The sequence below is a fragment of the Embiotoca jacksoni genome, unplaced genomic scaffold (assembly GCF_022577435.1).
Source record: "Embiotoca jacksoni isolate LCO1_2020_lvr unplaced genomic scaffold, fEmbJac1.0.p SCAF_11, whole genome shotgun sequence".
Taxonomy (NCBI): Eukaryota; Metazoa; Chordata; class Actinopteri; family Embiotocidae; genus Embiotoca; species Embiotoca jacksoni.
In genome coordinates this window covers 18,177,554-18,200,892 of record NW_027185241.1, presented here as the reverse complement: position 1 = coordinate 18,200,892, position 23,339 = coordinate 18,177,554, and the positions used below count along the sequence as shown (strand labels likewise).

Genomic DNA, 23,339 nt, shown 5'->3' with positions numbered 1-23,339 from the left:
TGGTATATGTTTGTTGGATTTTTTTGCATGCAAACAGATGTAAAATAGGCCACATTGTTATGTAAATTAGCACTGTCTGATCAAACTATGAATAGCAGCCATGTTTTCAATGCATGACCGTATTTGAGACTACAAGGTGATATCTCGGGTTGTTTGCGTGAACTGGCTATTACGACCAATAGTTATGTTTCATTGTGACATTGCCCTCTAGTGGCCCCAGTAATTATGACAGGCGCGAAAAAGGACAAAAGGTGACATTGTTATTTATTGAGCCACATAATCTATAGGGAGAAGGTCGGGGTGGATGGACGGGTTCATTGCATGTTTCAAACAGACAGTTGATGTCACTTTCACCCCATGACCGCTTCTTAGTCAAATGAAGCCATACATTTAACAGCCTTGTTTTTGTGCATAAACCTTACTAATCAGATGGGATTGTATTCCAGAGACAAGCAACAGACTGGTTTTCCCATGATGATGCTCCTGAAACATGTCGGTCGCAGCCAAAGAGGTATCTTTGTTTTCTAGCTCTGGTTAAACAATTATGAATTATGAAAACTAATAAAACATTTAGTCATTTTCATCCTGTGAGGATTCATTTAGTTTACATGTAACAACTACAGAGAATGTCTTCAAATCCTGAGGGAATCATCTGCAGAGTATCTGCTAATCATCTCATGTCAACATCCTCTCAGCTTCACACCATACATCAGACTTGCATCAAATTACTGTTTGAAATGGATTGCAGAGATTTCACTTCCTGCGTTCTCCCAAGAAGGCAATTGTAACAAAACAATTGGACAACTGTGGACTAGTTTAAGCCTAATAAGAATGAGTCAGTCGCCTTTGTGGCTGAGCATCTGACAGAGACAGACAGAGGAAGAGGGCAATAACAACCTGTGGCCGTGTATGTTAATGAGGCCTTCCGTTTCATCCGGAAGCCTAATGAAATGCGGCCTGGACCTCGCCGCTCTCTGCACTGCTGTCGGACACCTCCACATAATGATGCCCTTGCTAAATGCCAAAGCAGCAATTGTGTGTCAAAGGGTACTGTGGCGGTTATGACCAATGAGGCCTTAAACTTAGGCAGCCTCTGGAACAAAGTGGTGAGAATAACAGCTAAAGGCCAGCCACAACGCAGAACAAAAATAAGTTGAGTTCACTGAAAAGTGATCAACTGCACAGTCATTGTTAATTCCTGCTGGAGTCGGCTGTGATGATGTTTATTTTACAGGAAAAAAGATCCCCAAGCATTTGTCATTTCGAGTTTGAATGCTGTAAAGTGCCGGTCCGTAAGCCAGACTTAAACAGTGCAATCAAAAACCCACCTCCCATCTCTTTTATGAGTTATGTAACACATTAAAAAAGCTTTCCGACAAATGAGACGCACTGTTTCCTCGGTGCGTGGGTGTCCATTTTGCATTCCCCCCTCAGCTGAATATCAACTTTGATGTGACTTTTCAGTACTGACACATCTCCTGTTCAGCAAATGCCAGTTTTTTTTTTTTTTTTTTAACTCTTTGAGACCTCCAACAGTCCCTTTGACTATTTCTTTTAATGTCTCGTTTTTTTTGTTTGGCACTGGGGAAGGCAGACAGAGGCCAACATCAGAAGCACCGTGTGGAGGGAAGAAGAAAATAAAAAGTTTAGAAGCCGTTTGGGTGGGTGAGTTTCAGTTTCTGGTGTTACATTGTAGGAAAGAAATGAGATCTGCTACTGAGAAAAGACAGAAGAGTGCAGGGCAGGCAAACCTCTGAACGACCTCACGATAGACTGAGGAAGGAGTGCCGCTTTTTATTTGTATGGCAAAAAACATGTATCATCATTATGGCTTTCAGTTTGCAATTAGATGATGAATATCCAAGAATGCACATGCAGTAGTAGAAAGTTACTACATATATTTAACACTTATATTAATGAGTTACTAAGCAAAACTACGTATTAAAAACTTACATATTGTATCATGAGTAGGTTATTAAAGTACAGAATAGTATATAGTGTCCACCTTGATAAGCCACTATGCAATACTGTCATTAAAGCGAGTTCACTTAAAAAAAACTGTTTATGTTCCACTGACAAATACATTTTGAAAGAAATCTAATTATGAATGACTTATATTTTCTTGTAACCTAATGATAAAATGTAGCTAGTTCAAATACACATTGATGATACGTAATCAATGCGTTCATTAATAACATTTTTTAGCTGAAATGTCCAATCTTCCAGTACAATTTCCACTTGGTGAGAATACAACATTACTAAACTGTTTTATGGTTCTGTTTAGGCACAGCAGCACTTGGTTAAGGTTGGAAAAAAACTGTTGTTTTATAGAAAAAGTCCATCGTGACAGGAGACACATTTAGTTTAACTAAAATCACGATCTGTCCCTCATCTTAACCAAAGTACTTTTGTTGCCTAGAAACACCACACAGGAGTCTGGATGTGAAACCTGGTCTCTGGCATTAGTGCAGAGCACTTTGTACGCCGACCATCAACCCCAACCACATCAAACCGCTGCTGCAGTTCACAAATTAGACCCAAACTATGACTTTGTAGCTGAACAAATTAGCTGTATATAAATGCAACTTCCATGGAGAAGGGGTTGAATCACAACTGTTGTCCATCAGGGTCAAAGGAGGAAATGAGGTTAATTATATTTAAATTATATTTAAGTCAATATTTGAATGCATGACACTTAGAAACAAGTTCCCCTTAAAACTTCTCCAAAAGCTTAACTGAAAAAATAAAACCCTGTAGAGTCTAAATTATCCAGTATTTTACAAAGCAATGAAATTTGCATTGAAAAGACCAAAAACCAAATTTCAGTGTATTGCCATTTTTGTACTTGTATATTTGTACTTTAACTTAAGTAGGATTTTGAATGTAATGGAGTGTTTGGTACTGTTAAGTTGAAGTAAAGGATGTGAATATTCTCCCACCAAGTGACACACAATACCACAAGTGTGCCTGAACCTGCTCGGAGTTTAAAATTCATCCCCGCTAGCTGTGGGTTTAAATAAAATCCTCCAGACGCCAGTTTGCACACTTTAATCACCCTTTAACTGATGGCACAGCATTACACAGTAAAATAATACCAGACAAAGACACTAGCACACATAATGCCTCACCAGCCAACCAGCCCCGGAGCTGCATCTAATGATTTCTCCATCACTTAGCAGCATCTGCCAACAATGTTGAACAGCTCCATTTTGATCAAAAACCCAGTCCATAAATCAACAGTTCGGCTCGTGAGCACACAGCTGCCGGAAAAGCTGCTATTCATTTTCTAAAATGTATCAATATCACACAGAAACACCCCTCAGCCATGGCCTTTCACTTGACAAACAGAGGAATTATCTTAGCTGACACAAGGCAGGGGGGGAAAGAGGAAAACGAAAAAAAAAAAAGTCACTGCTTCATTATGTGCTTGGCTCTGACTCGGGGGCATTTTTTTCCTCCCTCGCTTTTCTGTCTCTCTGTGTGGCACTCAAGCAGCAAATACAGACACATACAGGGAAAAAAAACATGCACACTTGCTCCCTTTGTCACCATCTTGGCGACAAACACACACACACTCCCCGTCAGACTCAGCTGCTCAATCATACACAGCCTCCAGCGTTTGACTCAGTGAGTATCTGCGGGGCCATGGGACCGTTACTGCCGTTACTGCCGTTACTGCGGTCTTCCTCCGTCCTCCGTCCTCCTCCTCCTCTTCCTCCTCCTCGTTGCTAGCCTCAGTCCTGCTCTCGCGCTCTCATTTGCCGAGCGCCGGCGACAGGAAGCGACACGATTGGTCAGCACAAGTAGTGGATACAGCGTCATGCCACTGTGGCAGAGCAGAAATCACAGATGTGTTTGGAGTTATTGGCAGTTTTCAGCAGCGTGTGGAGCATCGCGTTAGATCATTACAGATGGAGAGAGCTGGAGGAGCAGGGCGAGCAGCAGAGATGAAAAGGAGACTTTTAATTAGCAAAGTTATTAGACTCCCACATTGTATCTAATTTGTTTGACAGAATAACAAGCAAAGATATCCCTGAGCTACAAAAATTAATTTGTGAAAAGTGTAATATACAGCAGACCCACCGACTGCTAAAAATAATGGAAATCCTGAAGATACCGGTTGGTTTGTCAATGTAGATTTTATATCAATTTTTACAGAAAATCCTGCAGCTCATTTAAGATGATGGAAAGACAAATTTGATGAGTACGATTTGCGGAAATAAACTTTTTTCTGAGAGATTGAGTAACATTTTTTTTAATTCTAATTTTAGAGTAGGAATGTAACTTATATTTTGGAGGACAATGTTTGAGCTGTGTGTTAAGACAGAACGCCAATTTTAGAAGCAACATGATTGAAGTCAAAAGAAAGATGTGTCCAAAAAAAGTCAAAATTCTGTTTCCTCGAGACAATACATTTTTTCCCCTGGAGTAGCAAGTGAATTATAGTAAATATACACAACTTTGCTGCCTAAATGCAATAATTGTTGCAGTTGTGGCATTATTGCAACCATTAAAACTGATCGAATCACAGCCAATTAAAGAAAAAAAACAGTTTATTACACAGTAGCTTACATTTACCACCGTTAATATAAGTTACTGTAAACACTTTGTTTGGGCCAGTGCAAACATTTGTCTATTTTTATCTATGGTAGAAATGTCAGTGTCTGTTGAACCATGAATTAAACTCAAATGATAATAATTTACATACATATAAAGAGAATAAAATGCTGCTGTGTATTTAGGTGTAGGTATTGAGGTGTTGTATTATTGTCCTTCTCTTGATGTTTTGATAACAGGAGTCAGGCTGTGATTAGCCTAGCGTATGTAACAAAATGGAAGCAAGGGCAAACTGTTACAGGAATTTTCCAAAGTAAAAAAATACACCTATAAGGTTCTCTTATTTATACTATTTATTCTTGAAATAAAGGGTAAAATAATAATAATAATAAAAAAGGCATTTCTCAAGGGAATATAGCAATTTCTAACTAGGTGATCCCCATGTCTTCAGTTTTAAGCTAAAGTCCTGACTCTTATTCATCCTCTCAACTTTATATTTAAGCAAAATATTAACTATTAATACATATTTAAAGTATAAAAAAAAGCTATAACTTGAAGGCTGCTTCTGTATCATATTTCATGCAACAGTGACAAAAACCTGGAGAAGAATTTACAGGTAAGTGAAGAATTTTACTTGTTTACTTTGCTTGCTCATTTTTTTTTAATACTAATTAGCCTCTTAAGTTGCGATGGGAGAAGCGTTGAGACCAGTGTGGGCAGAGGGTTTAGTGACTCAGCGAGCAGCCTTGTGTGATGAATGCTCCATTTTGGAGAAGAAAAAAAAAAAATCTATAAAAAAAAGCTCACAAAAACATCCTCAACTTCTGTGCTGCTTCACGTTCGTCTGATAGAGAGATGAACAAGACTGCCAGCGATGTAAACATCCATCTGACCTACAGCAGAGGCGGATGTGAAACCGTGCTTATTCGCTGAAGCACAAACTTTTGATTGGCCGCCCTTCCTAATTGGCACAAAAACAGATTTGCTCGACCCCGGACGTTTCTTCTGCTGCGTGTCCTTGAAACAGCGCATGGCTGTCTCAGCATGGACAGACACAGGCTCTGCACATGAAAGACGCTACATGTCTTCACTGCTAAAACGGTCTTTGACTGCCAAAGCCTCCCCCCCCCCCCCCGAGGACGTCCACCACACGGGTGCTGCCGTTAAATGCTGCTCAGAATGATTTGAACTTCTTCCCCGTTTTCATCTGAAATAATATCACTTTTTGTTTGATAATTTGCTTTTCGATGGTTTCCATCATGAGCAAATTTGAGGATTTAATTGAAGAGGCGTGTGGTCGCCATTTTGATCCGACTAGGGTTGTAAACACAGAGCTTGATATTTATAGCTTTAAACCTGACATGAGATTTCTTGAATTTCAGCTAAGCTATTTTAACAGTCTTAAAAGAACACTTGCAATATGTACAATAAAACGATTGTTGGTTGTAACTGTTCCTCCTCTTCAGACCGAAGTCCTAAACCTGCAAAGGGGGAGGAGCTATTTTAGGTGAACCTGGTTCTGGAAATCAAGCAACATAACCAAATAGGGTATTTATTGGCCATGCCAGTCCCATGTTTTCTTTTTCGGCAAAATTAAAGACATCAAAAAGGAAATAAGATCTGCCCTGGGTATTCGACTTACTGTTAGTCAATTAGAAAAGTCTTAGTTAACCAAGTTTTCATGACAAGAACCCCCTCAAACTGCATCTTGTGAGAAATGTTAATAATAACTTAGAGAAACATTTGTTGCCGTCTCAGCCTTTCACTTTAGGAAGGAGGCCTTATGGGTAACCTGGGTGACGCACGTCCAGTGGGCCCTTGTTGTGGGAACTGATCAACTCTTACGTGTGAGAAGTAACATAAGCAGCACGAAGCTGCTGCTGCTGCTGTGACGTACATGCCAACAGCGGTGATTAAGTTACAGTAATCAACCATTAAGTGTCCACATAAACCCAAGTTTCAGCACACTGGAACTGCATCCAGATGAAGAGGAGGAATGATGCACTACATGTACATACAAGCACCGTTTTTAAAATCACGACTCGTGTCTCCAGCGCTGCCCTTTCCTCTCCTTCTGTATGCCGAGACTTCAACAGTCACACGATCCCTTCATTCCATTGTGTTCTCTCACTTGCACATCTGTTCATCGGCGAAGAGGAGGTGCTGACTGGAGGCATCAACATCTGTCACCACTGGTGTCACGAGCACCAGCTGATAGGGCCGCACCAATCCTGGATGTTTGTGGGTCAGCTCGGCATCAGGATGTGTGTATTCAGGGGCTGAGTACGAAGTCTTTGGTTTGAAGTCAGTCTTCTGCAGCTGCACTCCAACCTGCTTCCCACAGAGCAGCAGACGGATGTGCGGTTACCTGGCGTGACCCAGCAGACACATCTCCGCCTCCGTCATTCTCGCCGCCTCATTTCTCGAATCACCTCCTCGTCTCTCTTTTTCCCACGTCCTTCTCGTAATTCATTATCCCCCCCCCCCTCTCTCCCCTCTCTACAGTTGGCAGGCTGGTTGGCTCAAACTGGTCGACCTGATGCCCTTCTGCAGCAGGCACCGTTGGCAGCGCTCGGCACATTCTTCGGCTCACTGAAATTCACCGGGCGCACACATTAGCTTACTCTAGTGTGACACAGTTCAGCTGACGTGCAGAGGAAAGGGGATTCGTCTCATTCTCTCAATCAGACACAAAGACACCAGCAACACTTAGTACGACAGGAAGTAGTCTGGCAGTTAAGAAAGCATGAGCAGCTCTGGCGGGAAGTTAACCTTTCAGTGAGAGAAGATGTAAGAAGGATATAAGAAGTGTCACATTGGGCCGGATCGACTTCTCTCAGAAGGAGGAGAAGACGAGGGTGTTGGCCACACTGCGAGGAGAATGAGCAGCTCCTAAATGGAGAGTGACAGTTGAGATGGACAAGACAAATGAAGACACAGCCTCCAGGAGCTCGCTGGGCAGCTGTCAATCCCATCAAACGGACTCTCGCACCAAATCATCACAGAAAAGATTTAGCCCACTCCTCTGCAAGGGCAACCGATGCGTTCCAGTCAAACTACAGCAGTGAAAAGTCTGAAGTATTCACATGTTTATCCATGAAGATCAATCGTTTCCACAAGCTAATTTGGCGAGATGAAGTTTAATTACTGTCTTTTGTGAATTCCTTCTATAGCCATTAAAAACCCACGCAGCCCATGGAAGTGTGTCTCGTTTTATCCAACATACAGTAAAGCAGCAATGAAAGATAAATGTTTGAGTTACTGAAGGTTTGAAGGATGTTATCAGTCTTTGTAGTAGCAGCATCTGAACTAAAGTGACGTTAGGAAATGAGAATTCTTTCCAGTTAATTTAGCATGAATTGAGCAACATCATTTATATATGTGGGTACTAATGGTTCAGATGTGGGTGGAATCATTACAACAGTAAATCAAGTTTGGAGTTTTTCAATGCTTAGTGAAGGCGGAGCACAACACAGGTTTGATGGACGGTGTTTGTGTACGCCCTCTAGTTTCTGATCTACATGGCAACAAGCCTCACCACCTGTAACTAGGCTGAAAAGACACCATTATTGAGTCCATTACAACTTACAGATGTTGCTCAGAGGTACATAAGAAGATTGATTCCTCTATGATGTGTGTAAATATAGCTAGAGCTATTTACAGACCCATTAGCAGCGCTAAATGAAGGAAACGGCAAGCCTGGCTGCATCAAAGGTGAACAGACCCCGCTTGGAAACCTCTGAGGTCGGGTTCACTCTGTACAATATTAATAATGTCTGATGAGATTGTCATATTTGACGAGTAGAGAGTCCTAACTGTTGCCATGACAGACGACACCTTGACCCTCGACCAAGCTTGCCATCTTTCACGACGTCATCAGGAAGATTTCATCAAGAAAGAGGGACCAGCAACCGAATAAAAAGTATGTCCGGCCATGTCAGGATGTTGTGAGATGCCCAGGATACGGTACCAGTTATCCAACAATGATGCATTAGATGAGAAAAAACAAGACAAAGATTGTCAAACTAGATGCTTGTTTTTGATGTTATTTTAGTGTTTATATTGTTCAGTCTGCATCGTCCATAAAGTTCACCTAACAACACATCTCGCTCGTTTAATATGTGCAACAAAAAAAGTGTACAGTTGTGGTTTTATGGGTGAACTGCATGTTGTCTGGGTGCAGGAAGAAGCGATGTCACGATCCATTTGGGATTTTTTTTTTTTTGCTTGATTTTCTGGGGTGAAAAATGCCAGCATGAGAGCACAGACAGAAGGATGTATGCGACTCATTATGAGGTGGCATCTTCAGATGTGACCAAACGAGACTACAGGTCATCATGTGACTCGGTGTCAGGGTAGGATGAGTGAGAGATCGCTCCCACTCGGCAGCACTTAGTAAACAGCCTGTCCTCCCGCTACAGCAGCCAACGAGCGCCATGCAGGCAGCTACACTTGATATTCCCAGCAACGCTCAGCTCAAACGGGACATCTGTTAGCTTCCTGCAGTAAGGCCTCCGCGAACCACCTCCCTCACAAAAAGGTAGCATCAGAGGAATATGCATGAACTGCCCAGCTGCTTCAGTTTTAATTAGCAATACAAACGGATGGATTTGAGTATAGGATAACACTGTGATATCCTGTGAGAAAGCAGCCTGCAGGTAGATTGTGTTGCACAGCTGTAGCGCTCAAGCATGTGTTGTGACAGCCTTTGTGAATTTTCTGTTTATTCAGGAAAACAGACAGGTATGCAGATATAGAGGGATTAGAGAGCAAAGTGCTGCAAATCGATCCGACTCCCATACAGAGTGATTCTTTGAATACGCGAGTCGGCCGCCCAGAGGCTGCGGCAGACTGTACATCTGGTGCTTGAGGAGGTCGAGAGTAGATGCTGCCGACAGGTTTATCCACTTCAACACTCTCCAATCTACTGCTCTGCTTCTGAAACATGTTCAAATTGCTCCACCTATGCTCTCTTCCTGCAGCCGTACTATTTCTCCTCTCGGCTCACAAAAAGATTGTCAATTGAAAGATGAACTTCAAGCAGAAGATGTCAGTCCATCGTAAGATCAATTGTCACCATTAACATGCAAACAGTATTATTTTCACAGACCGTGATTGTTCAAAATGACAGTGTTGAAGTGAACGGCAGACAAAGGTATAAATCTTTTTATAAATTAATTATTAATTATTAATACATTTATAAATATTTTTTCAAACACTGATGAATTTTGCATGCAGTGGCAGAATAAAAACAAGGTTTGGTGTATTTTGGAGGAAGGGTCAAGGTTAATTATGCAATGGTGAGGGTTTTGGTAACAGGTTATGTATTAAGTCATCGGTCAGAGGATCTTGTTTACACACGCGTGTGTGTGTGTGTGTGTGTGTGTGTGTGTGTGTGTGTGTGTGTGTGTGTGTGTGTCCCCTCAGGCCACTGAGTCGCTGTCTCAGAGCCCATTGCGCTGCTAAAATGGTCAAAAGACACAGTGACGCACGACTCCGAGTCCCCATGAATTAAACAGTGAGTGTAGTCTTTCTCCTTCGCTGGCCGCTGCTGATGCCCGCAGCTGTTGGCCGCTGGTCGCAGCAGCAGTGAGCTGATGTGGAAGGCTGCTGCTGAACTACAGCATGACTTTGGCTGTTTTTTTTTAGCTCTCACTCACAACATAAAAAACACAGTAAGCCTGTGGCCTGTCTTTGCTTTATCCTTGTCTTGTTGACTCTCCGTCCCTCCGTCCCTCCTTCCTTCCTTCCTTCCTTCCTTCCCTTCACCCCTCCCCCCGCCCCCAATTACTTCACCCCACCCACCGAGCCAGCACCGCTCCGCCCGGGGAGCCGAGCATGGCGGGATGGAGCCACAACTTCTCTCTGTTCTCTCGCTTACCCCCCCCCCCCCCCCCCCCCGCAAAACCCTCCCCGCAAGCATCTTCCGCACCACTGCTCTGCCACCATTAATTCATCAGTGCAAATCTCCTGCAAACTTCCTAAACAAACAAGTACACTGACTTCTGCTCCTCCACACACACACACACACACACACATACACACACACACACACACACACACACACACACACACACACACACATCATGTTTTGATACTGTTTGGCCTTGTAGGGAGTCGCTGTCCAACACACTGAACGCTGCCTGTATTGACATCTGCACTAGAGTCTGGATGGATGGAGATGGACGGAGGAGCCTCTCTTTGCGTTTGACCTGATAGCTGCTGACATGAGTGCAAGTTATTTAATTCAGTGCCCTCCAAAAATGGAAGTGCAGATGTGAACCTGTTTAATGATAAGTTACTAATGAGTTTTCCCGCTCCATGATTCACATCTGCTTTGTTTACCTCACTCGGAGCCGGTGAAGCCCCCCAGGGAAAGAGCGCGTTAACACCGATGCTCCATCAAAAAGAAGCGGGTAAACAAATCTCATGCTCTTGTGTACTGTGTTCATTTACAGTAGTAGGTAACGATTTGAGAAGCTCCCACTCTTTGCTTTGCATATTTATAGACAAAAAAAAAAACTGCTACAGAAGCAAAATGAAAGAACAGAAAACACATTTAGGGAGAGAGACAACAATCCTTTGTACTTTAAACCCAAATAAAGGAAAGACAAAGCATATATATATGGAGAATATTTGAGGTATGTCCATAACAATATCTTAATAATTCTAATTGTGAAAGACCATCAGGTGATTTTGACTGGATGAAGGTGTGGTATATTTTTCCTGTACAAGTACTTAAAACATGATAAAGAATCTGTGGAGGTTAAATCAGAGGCTGTGAGTCATACTACTTCAACATATTTGAGAAACATGGGAAATCCTGTTGGAAAGATGTGTTCTTACTCCAAGCAAATTTCAGAGATGTTGGTGGCTCAAATGTAACATGTAAAATGCCAGGTTCAAATAGTGTTGCAATACGTGTCACAATTCCTGGGAACTTTCTGTCATTAGTTACAGATCGTCCCGTGATTTCCTTCAACAAAGAAATTACATAAACCTCAGTTCCACTAACAGGAGGGGTCAGGTTGGGTATGAAGGAAAGCTCTTTTGATACGTTATTTCAGTGCTGCACTCAACTCAGCCAGTTTCAGAGTGCTTCTGTGACTATTCCCTGATGATTTTGTGAAGAAATTCATAGAATGAAGTTTATTGATGTTAAGAGAAAATATGTTTTGGAGACCTGAAGACTTCTGGCCCAGCTGAAGGTTTTTCATGACTAAGGTCGAAGGACCAAAACATTCAAGTGATGTGAAGTGGAGTATTTTAAGAGTTTATAGTCCCACAAACACTCACCTGTCCTTAACACTTTGTGGAGGACAAACGGTGACCTAATGATAAGAATGATCATGATCTGTACTGAGCAAAACATTCAACACTGAAGATAAACCTGTCAGTTCTCTGGTCGTGAACATGCTGCTACCGATATGCTCATACTGAAATACTATCTCTAAAAAGACACTTTATCAGTTCCCTTTACTTTAAAGTCCATTTCAAAGTTTCCAGTGACATTTCTGAATAGAAAAGAAGCAACAATGCATATTGTAACATAAGAACAGCAGTTTAACAACAGCTTTGTTAGTGAGCTCTTCTTCCTGTTAGTGATTCTAAAGTCTAAACTGCAGGTATCTGCCAACGCAGAGAACTGTTTTGACACTTGGCATACGGTGTTGCAGCAGTGAAAAAAGCTGTGGCTGCATAAATTGAACTAAACACTGATGCAGATCCGTGGCCTCTCGCCAATACTCAATCTGCTTAGTAAGGCCAGTATAGACACCGACACCAAACCAAAGAATTGGATCTAAATTAGTAAAAGCTTTCATGCGAAATGAAATGATTTGATTGGCTATGTGCTGGAAACTGTCAATTTCTTCCTTCCAGGCGCTAATTACAGGACATGTAATATAAAAGCAACCCGGGAAAAAGCAAGTAAACTGTTCATCAATAAAGGGCACTTTCAAACATAGAGGATGTTTAACTTTAACTTAAATCAAGTTTTTAACCTTGTTATTATGTTGGTGTGGTGATTCTTATGCTTCAAAGCATTTTGTAAATGAAATAAGCAGCCATGGCCAAACATTTACACTTTAAGTCTCAATACACAGATTCAGACAGCGAGGGTTTCATACGTCACATACCCAAGGAACCAATCAGGTCACCTTGCGGGGTGGGGACAGAGACGGGGACTATTTGCATATTCATAGATCTGCACGTATTGAATAAAGGTGAAGGTGTCAAGTTACATTGGAGCCCATTTCTTGGAAAGACTTCCGAATATGAAGATTCGATGGACAACATGAGTTTTTGGAGGTTTAATCAATGCCAGGAGAGGAATTTTAAAGGACCTGACGAGACCTGTTATGTATTTTGCCGAGTTGCGTATTTACATTACCCAAACTTTTCCAACAATGTTCAAACTCAATGAAATACATTTAAACCAAGGTAATTGTGTGTTTCATTAAGTTGCCTGTCGGAGACATCATATCCACGTCATCCCCTGTACTTTGTATAACTTCCCACCCCATGAGATACCAGAACAACCAGGTAGTAGCAACGATGGGTCAACTCCCACTGGTTAACCTCAGTAGCTAACGATTGGGTTTCCACGGTGCAAAGCGATGCCTGTGAAGCACTGACCCTTGTCTCCAACACGGCAAATAAACTACATTTTATGATTTTTGTATTTACCATAATCCCTAAAGGAGGCAGAGGAATAATTACGCCGTACAAGAAAGAGAAGTCATCGCTAACTGCTCAGCTAAAAATGTATTTTCATTGGCAACGGTGGTTAACAATGAAGACAACAACTCTCATGATCCCACACTACTTCATGATGTCAAATTCAGTATATGGTTACTGTTTTGATTAGGAGACCCGTAGTTGCAGAAATGACATACAATGCATTTAAAGTTTAACATTTAATACTTACATATCTTTTTTTGTTGTTTATATAATCCAAGCAGCTGGATATTTGTCACAATTTAATGTCTTCAGACACGTCCAAAGAGCTGAAACACACACTGTGACACACGTTGTGACACAAAGCATGTTGTTGCCCTAAGGTTCAATGTTAATCACAACCGACAGCGAACAATGCAGCTACCACATGCGTGACCTTTCAAGGTGTGACCTCCTCACACACACACACACACACACACACACACACACACACACACACACACACACACACACACAGTGACATGTGACTCAGTTCTGATTATTCATGTGTAATAATCAACATACAGAACACAGTTGCTGCATAATTCAGCATTTTCAATTCTCATTCTGTTCAATAAAACATGCAAATACATCCAAACTCCAACTGTGCATTTATCACAAACACTGCGCAACATTCATATATGTTAGTTAGATACTGCATGTTCACTAACCTTGGTATGTATGTTTTTATGCATTATACACCTTTAAAATGGAACGTCAACGTCTCTGGGGAATTTCAAAGTTGTATTATGATGATTTGTGATAATTTCTTGTTCTCGGGTCTCTCTTGAAAAAGAGCTCTTAACTTTGTCCAACTTGAATAAATAAAGTTTATTACTATACGCAGTACATGCGCCCCAAGTCACTGGTAGGTGAAGCCCTATTCTCATCAATTACTTTCCTCATTGGAAACAGATGGTACCGTTCGGTCAAATGTATTAAAGGACACTTTAACAGATTTACTGTGGTGATCCCAAGCATCATTGAGTATTTATGATCCCTGTGGACTTAACACATGCCAGCATTGACATAACGTACGGCATTAATGGCGCTAAAGCGATCGCCGTGCAGCCTGAGATTAATATTATTAAGCCACAAGAGTGTTACTTGTTGTAGATTCCTCTTACACTCCTTGCTCACCTTGCAGCTGGATGGTGTGCTCATTTCTTATGTTTTGCCCTTTTATGTGACAGATTTGACTTGACATTCACAAGAAAACCAATGTATCCTAAATCTTATACATGTACAGTATGACCGGCCAACTGTCAGATCGGGAGGTTTTCACGTTGCGCTCCATGAAAAAGCATCACATCTCCTGGAATACAATGAGAGTGGACAGGGACAAAAAAGGGTGCGATTTTACTTCATCATTACCTGGTTCCTGTATAATTTCAAGAGACAAACATGTCCCAATAGGCTCTTCCTCTAGTTACTCTCTCAGAACTTCCATCAGCTTTTCTGGGCGACCAGGTTCCTTCTTATACTGTAATGCCAAAGCCACATTTTCTGATCAAAGTGGATTAAAGTAAAGTAATGCAGATTAGAAACATGTCCTGGAGTGCTCATTTTCCTCGCTCTGCCTCGGTCTGTGTCAACCGAGATATCTGTGTCCGTGTACATATAAACCTACCAAACACACCACCAGGGCACCAGGTCCTGACCAAAACATGCTGACCCAGATCCAATAAGGAGGCAATAATACGGATTGAAGGAAGATGGAGAATTTGCCCTGGGTAAGGTGTGGATTTACTTTATAGGTTATCTGGGAACTCAAGCGGTGGCTTCCTTAATGTAGGTTAAGTGTCCAGTTGGGTTGGACAACTTGTTTTTGGCAAAAGTGAGTCAAACATTAGGACCACTCATAGATGACATGACAAATGAATGCTATCATTTAATGTCACGGTCTGGGATGTGTTAGATGGTTAGTTAACAGTCCTTCCTGTGGTCAACAACTTGGATACGGGAAAAACGGGAAACTGCAAGGAGCTGAGTGACTGTGACAAGAGCCAAGATGACTGGGTCAGAGCATCTCAGAGATCACGGGGCTTGTGGCTGCTCCCGTTCAGCAGAAGTGAGAAACCACCAACAGGACGGACAAACCAGGAACTCCTGTCAGGCTGTTGGGGGATGTGCAGGGATAAGTCAGATCCACAGTGGCTACAACACACAGGACTTAAAGGATTTACTGCTACAGTCTTGGTGCCAGATACCACAGGGCAAATTTCAGAAGTCTTGTGGAGTCCATGTCTTCGCCGAGTTGAACGGTTCTGGCAGCGTGTGAAGGATCAGTAGCAAACTGGGCAGAAGTTATTCAAAAGTTTTGGCTCATCAGTGTGACACACGTGAAGGTGGGATGAAAGGCCATAAGTCATCTAGCCTTGATCTCTTTTCAAGAATAAACAAAGTCTTTGGTGCGTTTGTGAAAACTTAATGTGATGAATCACAAGTTCAGAACTTCAAACATGGTCTACTGCGCTCCCTAAAATTCCCTCTGGTTTCCCCCTGTAGGAATCAATTCCTCTTCTGGTTGCAACCAATCAATATTTTGGTCACAACAATTGTGGCTAAAATTTTAAATCCTTCTCCGGCGGTCCTAGATGCATTTTGTAGCATTTCATTTCGCCTGTCGGATCTCTATTAAATGAAATCGGGTACCTTATACAGAAAAAAAGCAATGAAAAAAAGAAGTGACTAAAGTTACAATTCCTCCTTCGTGATTACTGTGAAATGTTAATGATCAGACATGACAGCTACTGGTTTAAAGCACTCGCATTAAAAAACGAATGCGTCTATAAGAATCATCTGTTTCTAAAATTATATTAAAAAGGTCTTTACTCAATATGTCCGTTATTGCTCTCAAGTTGCTGATGAAGCCGCACTGAAGCTTTACAGTTATTCAGCCAGACGGACTTGATTTTGTGCGATCATATACAACAGCGGAAAGATGATCTTGCAAATGGATGATGTGCCTGTGAAAAGCTGGTGTGTAAAGTGACGCACTGCATCGCACTTCAGAAGGCCTGTCAGTGCAGCCTAATGACAACTCTACCATCTGGTGTCAAAAAAATCAAAGGGGCCTATTAGGACGCTGCAGCTACTGCTGAAAAATGACCTGTTCTTTGATGAGCGCTTTCAAACCCGTCGCTGACAAAGTAATTCTTTCTTCCACAATCTCACTAAGCCTTTCAAATCTCTGCATTCGGTTCTCCAGGGAGGAAATGCCAGCGTTGTCGACTATATCATCTCACTTAAAAAATAACCTCCCCGTTTCTCTGCAAATACCTCGCAGAATCGATTGAAAGCGGTTCTCAAACCACTCAGCATCAGAAAGGGCTTCAGCCTCATTTGAAGAACAAAAATTATTGGAAAAGAAATCCAGAATTCAACAAAGTACTTAAAGTATTTCCTATTAAACTGCTCAAAGCTCCAGCCCTGAGAGAAGCCCTTACATGATAAAAGCCTTGCCGTTATTCCTCCTTTGATTTCCTTGATAAAGAGCCTGAACACAACAAATAGGCTTCTCCACTATTTCTACCATTTGCACAGCAAAACACATGATTATGCCTGTAGTCCTCTTTCATTGTCCCTTCTCTTCCTTCAAAACAAACCTCAGTTTAAAATAAAACACTGTAGGGGAGAGAAATTGCTTTTGGATAAAAAGGAGAAAGCAGTTAAAAAACACTTGGTACGTACCGAGCAGGTTCTACGACGGGTTCCATTGACTGCAGAGGAGATAATGGAATCGATCCCTCAAACTGCTTAACTTAAGCACAGGCTTGTTAAGATGTGACCTTGTCCTCATTAGCAGAGTGGGGCACTGTGCTAATTTATTTACCCAATATAGCCCAGCAAGCAGGGACGCTCAGAGAGAATGGGGAGGAGGAGGAGCAGGAGGAGCAGGAGGAGGAGCAGGAGGAGAACTGGCCAAGCCGATTTGAGCCTGTTACTGATGCCTGAGTCGAGACCTGCGAGAAGTAAGGAGGAGGAAGTGTGTGTATGTGAGGAGGTGCGGGAGATGTGATGACAGAGGAAAAGATTGAGATGGACAGGACGGAGGGGAAAAGGATGGGGAGGCTGTCAAAGCTTGCAAGACAGATCCAGACAGAAGGTTGGTAATGCAGGAGTAGCAGAGACGAGGAGAGGAAAAACATCCAGGCCGGCTGGGGACAGGATAGAGAGGCGTTATGTGCCGAGCTTTGCCTGGTCTCCACTGTGTTTCCCGGGTGGTCGGACTCCAGGGGCGCGTCACTTGGGCCTGTTCCAGGTGGTAAACGCATAAGGGCTCCTGGTGGCGGAGACGTGCCACTCTCACACTCAGCCATCTGGTGATGAGTCACCCCGTCTCTGCTCTTGTTTGCTCTGACTGGGCATGAGATTGCAGGTCACCGATGTGTGTGTATGTGTCCCTTCAGTGCATTAGCACCCTGTTCTATTTGGTGGCAACTCAGCGGAGACGTAATCAGGAAAAGCTTCATGTATCTGGATTCCATCTGCGATATGGCAACGAGAGAGGCCTCGACAACTCATTTAATATAGAAAGGTTTGACCCTCGAAATGAAAGTTCAGTGTATCAAACAGAAACAGAAGTTATCATGAGTGTGTGAAAAAAGAGGCATGAAATATAATTTGTTACAAATGATAAAGTTAGAGACCAAAGTGAGAAGACAGAAGTGCACATTTCAGCAGCAGTCTATTCCATTAAGCAGTGCGGCTTAAAATGCATCGGTGTGCTGCAAATTAAATGCAAAAAGTAATGGAAACAGGCTGGAAGCGATGCACGCAGTAATCTTCCCAGTATTGTGCACGCCTGATGGCGGCATGCACGCTGCCTCCTAGATAGATGCAGCCAACTAACAGCTCTGTTCCTGTGTGACAGCTCCCCTCCTCCGGGCCACGGCTGACCCAAATCTATGTTGTTGTTGTTGTTGTTGTTGGTTTTTTTTGACACTCCATCACTCCACTCTCTCCTCAAATCCCAGTATCATTCCTCGCACAATTATCATGCTGGGTAAACTGGTTTAAACAGCCGTACTTCTACTGCCCCCTATCTGCCCACATGCAGCCTTTCTTCACTGTACAGCTTTGAAAAAGGAAATGGGACTCAACCCACCAACAGTCATGCAATTTATATGTTGGCCATATACAAGAAACACTGTAGTGTTACAAGTTTCAATCACTGTCAAGTAATTTCTCTCTTTTAGTAAGTCCTAAAAAGTTTCTCACAGTTGTAACAATCTACCGAAATTACTGTAGTACAGTTTAACTTTCTAGAAATGTGTCTGTATGTTGAAACAAGAAAGAATCAGGACGGCAGATAAGCTCGAGCTCAAATTGAAACTTGTTTGTAGAAAATAAATTACTCTAACCAAACCATATGATTTTTTTTTCACTTGTTCTAATAAAATAAAACTTGAATGATTCACTTGCAAACAACAATGAAAAATGTGGGCATTGTATGTGAGAGAGGATGCACATAACCTGGGTAAAAAGCAGCCATGCTGCACACATAATTCCCATTAAGGCATGACATCATTACGTCAACAACTTATAATAATAATATTTTGATTATTAAGATGTGAAAATGTCTTTTATCATATTAAACATTGTATAGATTAATAGATAGATAGATTTGACAATAATTGAACCCTGAAACTGACACAGCCGAATGGAATTCAGCCATTATTAGTTTTCCTATTTTTCCCACAAGTAAAAATATATTTGTGAAAATGCTGTCAGTGGCTACGACACACTTGTGTAACTGTGGGCAACTTGTAAAAATAAATAGATACAATGTGCATTTCATTGACAAAAGTGCATTGTTGGCAGACAAAAAGGGAATCCCACCTGGACACTCCCTACATTTAGATGCCTGCAGTGCTTAAGACTTTACTGTCAGAACTGAGGCTTATTCCACTGGTGCACTCTTACACACACTATCAAATCTGGAGAATCCTTCCTCTGTCTGAAGTAAAAAAAAAAAATCACATTAACATGACTTGACCGCTGATCCTGGATCAGTGCTCCTATTGTGACAGCATGTATAAGCATGGCCGCTGAATGGAAGGCTGGCCTTGAGCAAGCTGTCCTATTACATTATAACTGTAAAGAGCAACACACAGAACACGTTGTGGGGTCGTGCCTCAAAATATAAAGCTTTTTTTTCAGAAAGAACATTGTTCACACAATGTCCTGAAACGGCAGCAGTGGAAGCTGTAGAGGTAACATCTCTGTTGGCCCACATCCATCTGTCACCGTCATGGAAACTCAACAGCACCTCTGGCAACACAGACACAGTGAAGTGGAGTGATATCTTTCATGTCTAGCTAATAAAGGATTGTTGTATGTGTCTGTGAAGGTTTTCCTGATCTCATAGACCTGTTGTTATCTTGGCAACCCCACAATTTGAATTACTGCCAAAGTAGCAACTGTCCAGGGTCATCAAAAAGCCTCATATCAATCCTGTCTGCATAATATGACTAATCACACATTTGTTTGAAATTTTTTCACTATCAGATATGACTTGTCCTCCTGCTTTGAATTTGTCTGTGGTTAGTTAATGCACAGAAAACCTTGGAGAAAGTAGTAGTATTCCATCAGAGAAGCTCTGCAAGGCAGCAAACAGAAATCCGCTTCATTACCAATGAAGGCAATTATTTTCTTAGTTTTAGTTGTTCAGTATAGTCTTGGAAAATAGTGGGAACAAAACCCCCCTTAAACCCAGGTACACATTCAGTGTAGTTTTTGGTCCAAACAACTGTGAAAAACCTAAAAATGTTGAGTTTATTGCCACTGATACTGGCAAATGCTCACATTTAAGAAGATGGACCAGTGAATTTATGATATATTTCTTCATTTTCTGCTCCAGACTGCTGGTGGTTTTCTGGGGAAACAATGGTACTGATGTTTACAGTGGGGGGATGGTAGGGGGCAACAGCATATTTGTGCCCCATGGTCCCCCAGGAGGTTCGTCGTTGCGATAATAATCCCATTTTTTTTTTTAAATTTTCCAGAACTATTCAGGATTTTTCCTGAAATGATTAAGATCAATTACATTTTTCCACCTGGAGAGGAAACACCTCATCAGTTAAAGCGACTCCGAAACTTTCTATAGACGTTACAGGCAAACTTCCTTATAAATCATCTCCACTGTCACCAGTTTGGTAAGAAAGTCACATGGCTCAGCAGTTTTTATGGCTGACTAAACCTCCGGGCTCTCCATCTCCATGAAACTCTGCCAGGGGGCAGAATGAAGAGGTTGGGACCACCGCAGGTCTCCATCTTTGTGAGAAACGCCGCTCTCGCCCGGCCCATCTGTACGCTGGCCCGATGCGAGTAGTTCCGTGCATGATGATGTTTCTGAGCACAGGGTGAAATATAACTCTCCCTGACAGACAAGCGCTGCAGAATACTGAATCTGCCAGCTTGCATGTGAAAAACAAAGGATAATATCTGACCAATGGGAAACGATGAAAGCCATTTATTGGTACCAAGTTATGTTTTGCCGACATGGAAGCGTGATGAAAGTTAACAACTGGTCAAGCTTGAGATGCCGTGTGTGAGCATTAGAAAAACAGCCGCACTTCACCGTGTTGTCCGTGTGGACTGAGGGATAACGAGAGACAAAGACCAAAACAAAGACTCCTTCTTCAACAAACTATCTCACGATCACTTTCCCCCATTTTTCACTCCTTATCATTCACTCATGTTCTGTATCTCCTGTGCAGGGCTGCAGGTTGTTGCATCCTCTCCCAGCACACAATGCTCGAGCTCTCCACGTCACAAACAACCAAGAAGTGACGCAGTCGTGTCGTCCTCAGAGGAACAGATGGCTGTGTTGTGTTACGCTCGTTCTTCAGTACGCAGTGTTTTAAAAGTGTAGTTTCAGAGACGGGCTCGTGTTGCACAGTTGTAAGGAAAGCACCAGATGTCATGTTATATTTAACAATGGCTATAATGACTGATATAGTAAATTAGCACAGCATCTGTACGGTGACTTTGTTTCAAGGTTTTTAAGCTCTGTGCCTTTACCACTAGTTCTACTACATCAGTAACTCTTTATTTTAGTTTACAGATCATTCCTTGCTTTTAAGATAGCAACCAAAACTGCAGTTAGGTGATAAATATTGCAATAAAATAGTATAATTTAGTAAGAAAAAAAGAACAAAAAGAAACCAACTTTTTTAAACACGTGAAGCATAAAGACTGAACTTGACTGTTCACATGAGACATTAAAGACAAAATTACTTTCAGAAAACCTCAAAGATAAATAAAAAAAGACCATTAAGTTTAGAATGAATCCGCAATTTAATCCGTTGTTCTGCTCAGCAGGTAAACACTTTATTTAAAGCTAGTGTGTCATTAACACAGTAGTCAAGTGCCCTAAATATATGAAAAACAGACATTTTTATTTAGACGGACCAATCACTAAAAGCCTCGAAAAGCTAAAAAATGTTTTTTTTTAATTTCTGTTCCAACACTGAACACAACCGCTGTGTGTGCTCTTTTTGGCCATTTTGTATTGTCTGTACACAGTTGTTGTTTTTTTTTTACAGGTCTCATACATAACAGTCTATTTATTCACTCACTCATTTGCAGTTTTAAAAACTGCGTCTGTAGTTTATTCCTCGCTAAACTGTGGAACTGAGGAGGTTGTTGGTAAAAAACACTCCCGGGGTGCGACTCTGTGACAGGAGTGTGCATTAAGTAGGCACTACTTGCTGATTTTGTGTTAGTGAACACTGACACAGCTTCATTTCTATGACCAGCAACATTTACCATTAGGCACCAGCGCTTTACTTTAATGTACTGATGCCTGTTCACTTATTACCTTAACTCTAAAGGTTTGTACATTTTGTAGAGACAGAAAGATAACTTGCTCTAGTATAGATTTTCTTCTTTCCTTCTTGTAAATCAAATGTATTAGTCATGTATATTTAAAATCTGAGGTTTTAAATGAGGTTTTTGCATGGCGTTTTAGTAAACAGGTTAAAGAAATAACAAGGACAACATTTGTTAAGAGAACATCCAGTGTAAACAAAAACAAAAATCCTGCAACGCAGAGAACTTCATCCCATCTCTCTTTGTGTCTTTTCTGTGATGTATCAAGTAAAGCCTGTGACAAGGGAGCAGTGGGGAACGGGCTTTTAATCAGAGAGGCCAAGGCCGGCAGAGCAGTAGGCTGTGGGGGAGGGGGAGGAGGGGCGCATTACATAAATAGTTTTACGCTGCATCAAAATTATTATCAGACCAGACATTCATCTTGTCATATTTATATTTAGAAAGGACTTACATCATGTTGGCAAAGCAGGTTAATACTTTGCTGGTACAAAAACATGTTTATGTAAGCAACAACTGGAAAAAAGTCAACATTTTGAATGGTTATTATCTTATCAGTGGCTCCTACTGGTGAACAAGGGAAGTGCAACAAAATCAGCAGGTATTTCGTAGCTTATGGGAGCTTTAAAATATTGTGTCATCTCCACCCAAAGTAAAAGGTGTCAATGACAACATCCAAACATGAAAATTCAAAACTGGATCTCATATTCAGTCCTTTAAACTGGTCCAAAGCTCTTCTAGTGATGCACTAAAATCTTTACTAATTGTGTCTTTAGCCAGTTCCAACACGTGCACAGAGTTCCAGCGAACAAAGCCATCCAGACACACTCATGACTGATGACACCTTTCAACCAAGAGTCATAAAAGTGAGAACGACACGCATGCACACAACAAATGATGAAATGTCTCCGTGCGCTGCAGCTGTTTGACAGCTTGGAATGAAGATGCACGGTGACAACACAGCTCTGTTCATCACATAGAGCACACATAGGAGACAGTGCTGCACGTGTCCCAGAGCTAACCGCGGGAAAGACTGAATCGTTTTGACATTTGAATCAGACAGCTGGCGGCACGCGGAAAGGAAGATCTAAGGGGTGAAGACTCCTTTCTAGACATAGTTTTCCTCATTTGAGGTGTAAAAGCTGTTTGTGTGGACATTTCTGCTCTCACTCACACCTCAGAGCAGAGGCGAGAGGAACTCTAGGTGGGATTTTCCTGTTCACACACTT

The 23,339-nt window shown here is 41.7% G+C and overlaps 1 protein-coding gene across 3 annotated transcripts in view; it reads right to left on the bottom strand.

Annotated features, from left to right (window-relative positions):
- oxr1a (oxidation resistance 1a) overlaps positions 1 to 23,339 on the bottom strand; it is a 169,442-nt gene that overhangs the window by 104,014 nt on the left and 42,089 nt on the right. For 2 of the 3 annotated variants that reach the window (XM_069143459.1, XM_069143462.1), the window contains exon 1: positions 16,969 to 17,009. The exons of the other annotated variant lie outside the window; for it this stretch is intronic. In XM_069143459.1, the coding sequence (XP_068999560.1) occupies positions 16,969 to 16,994 (26 nt within the window). In that variant the 5' untranslated portion in view covers positions 16,995 to 17,009. Of the gene's footprint in view, positions 1 to 16,968; positions 17,010 to 23,339 lie in introns of those variants that run through there. 3 annotated transcript variants of the gene reach the window in all.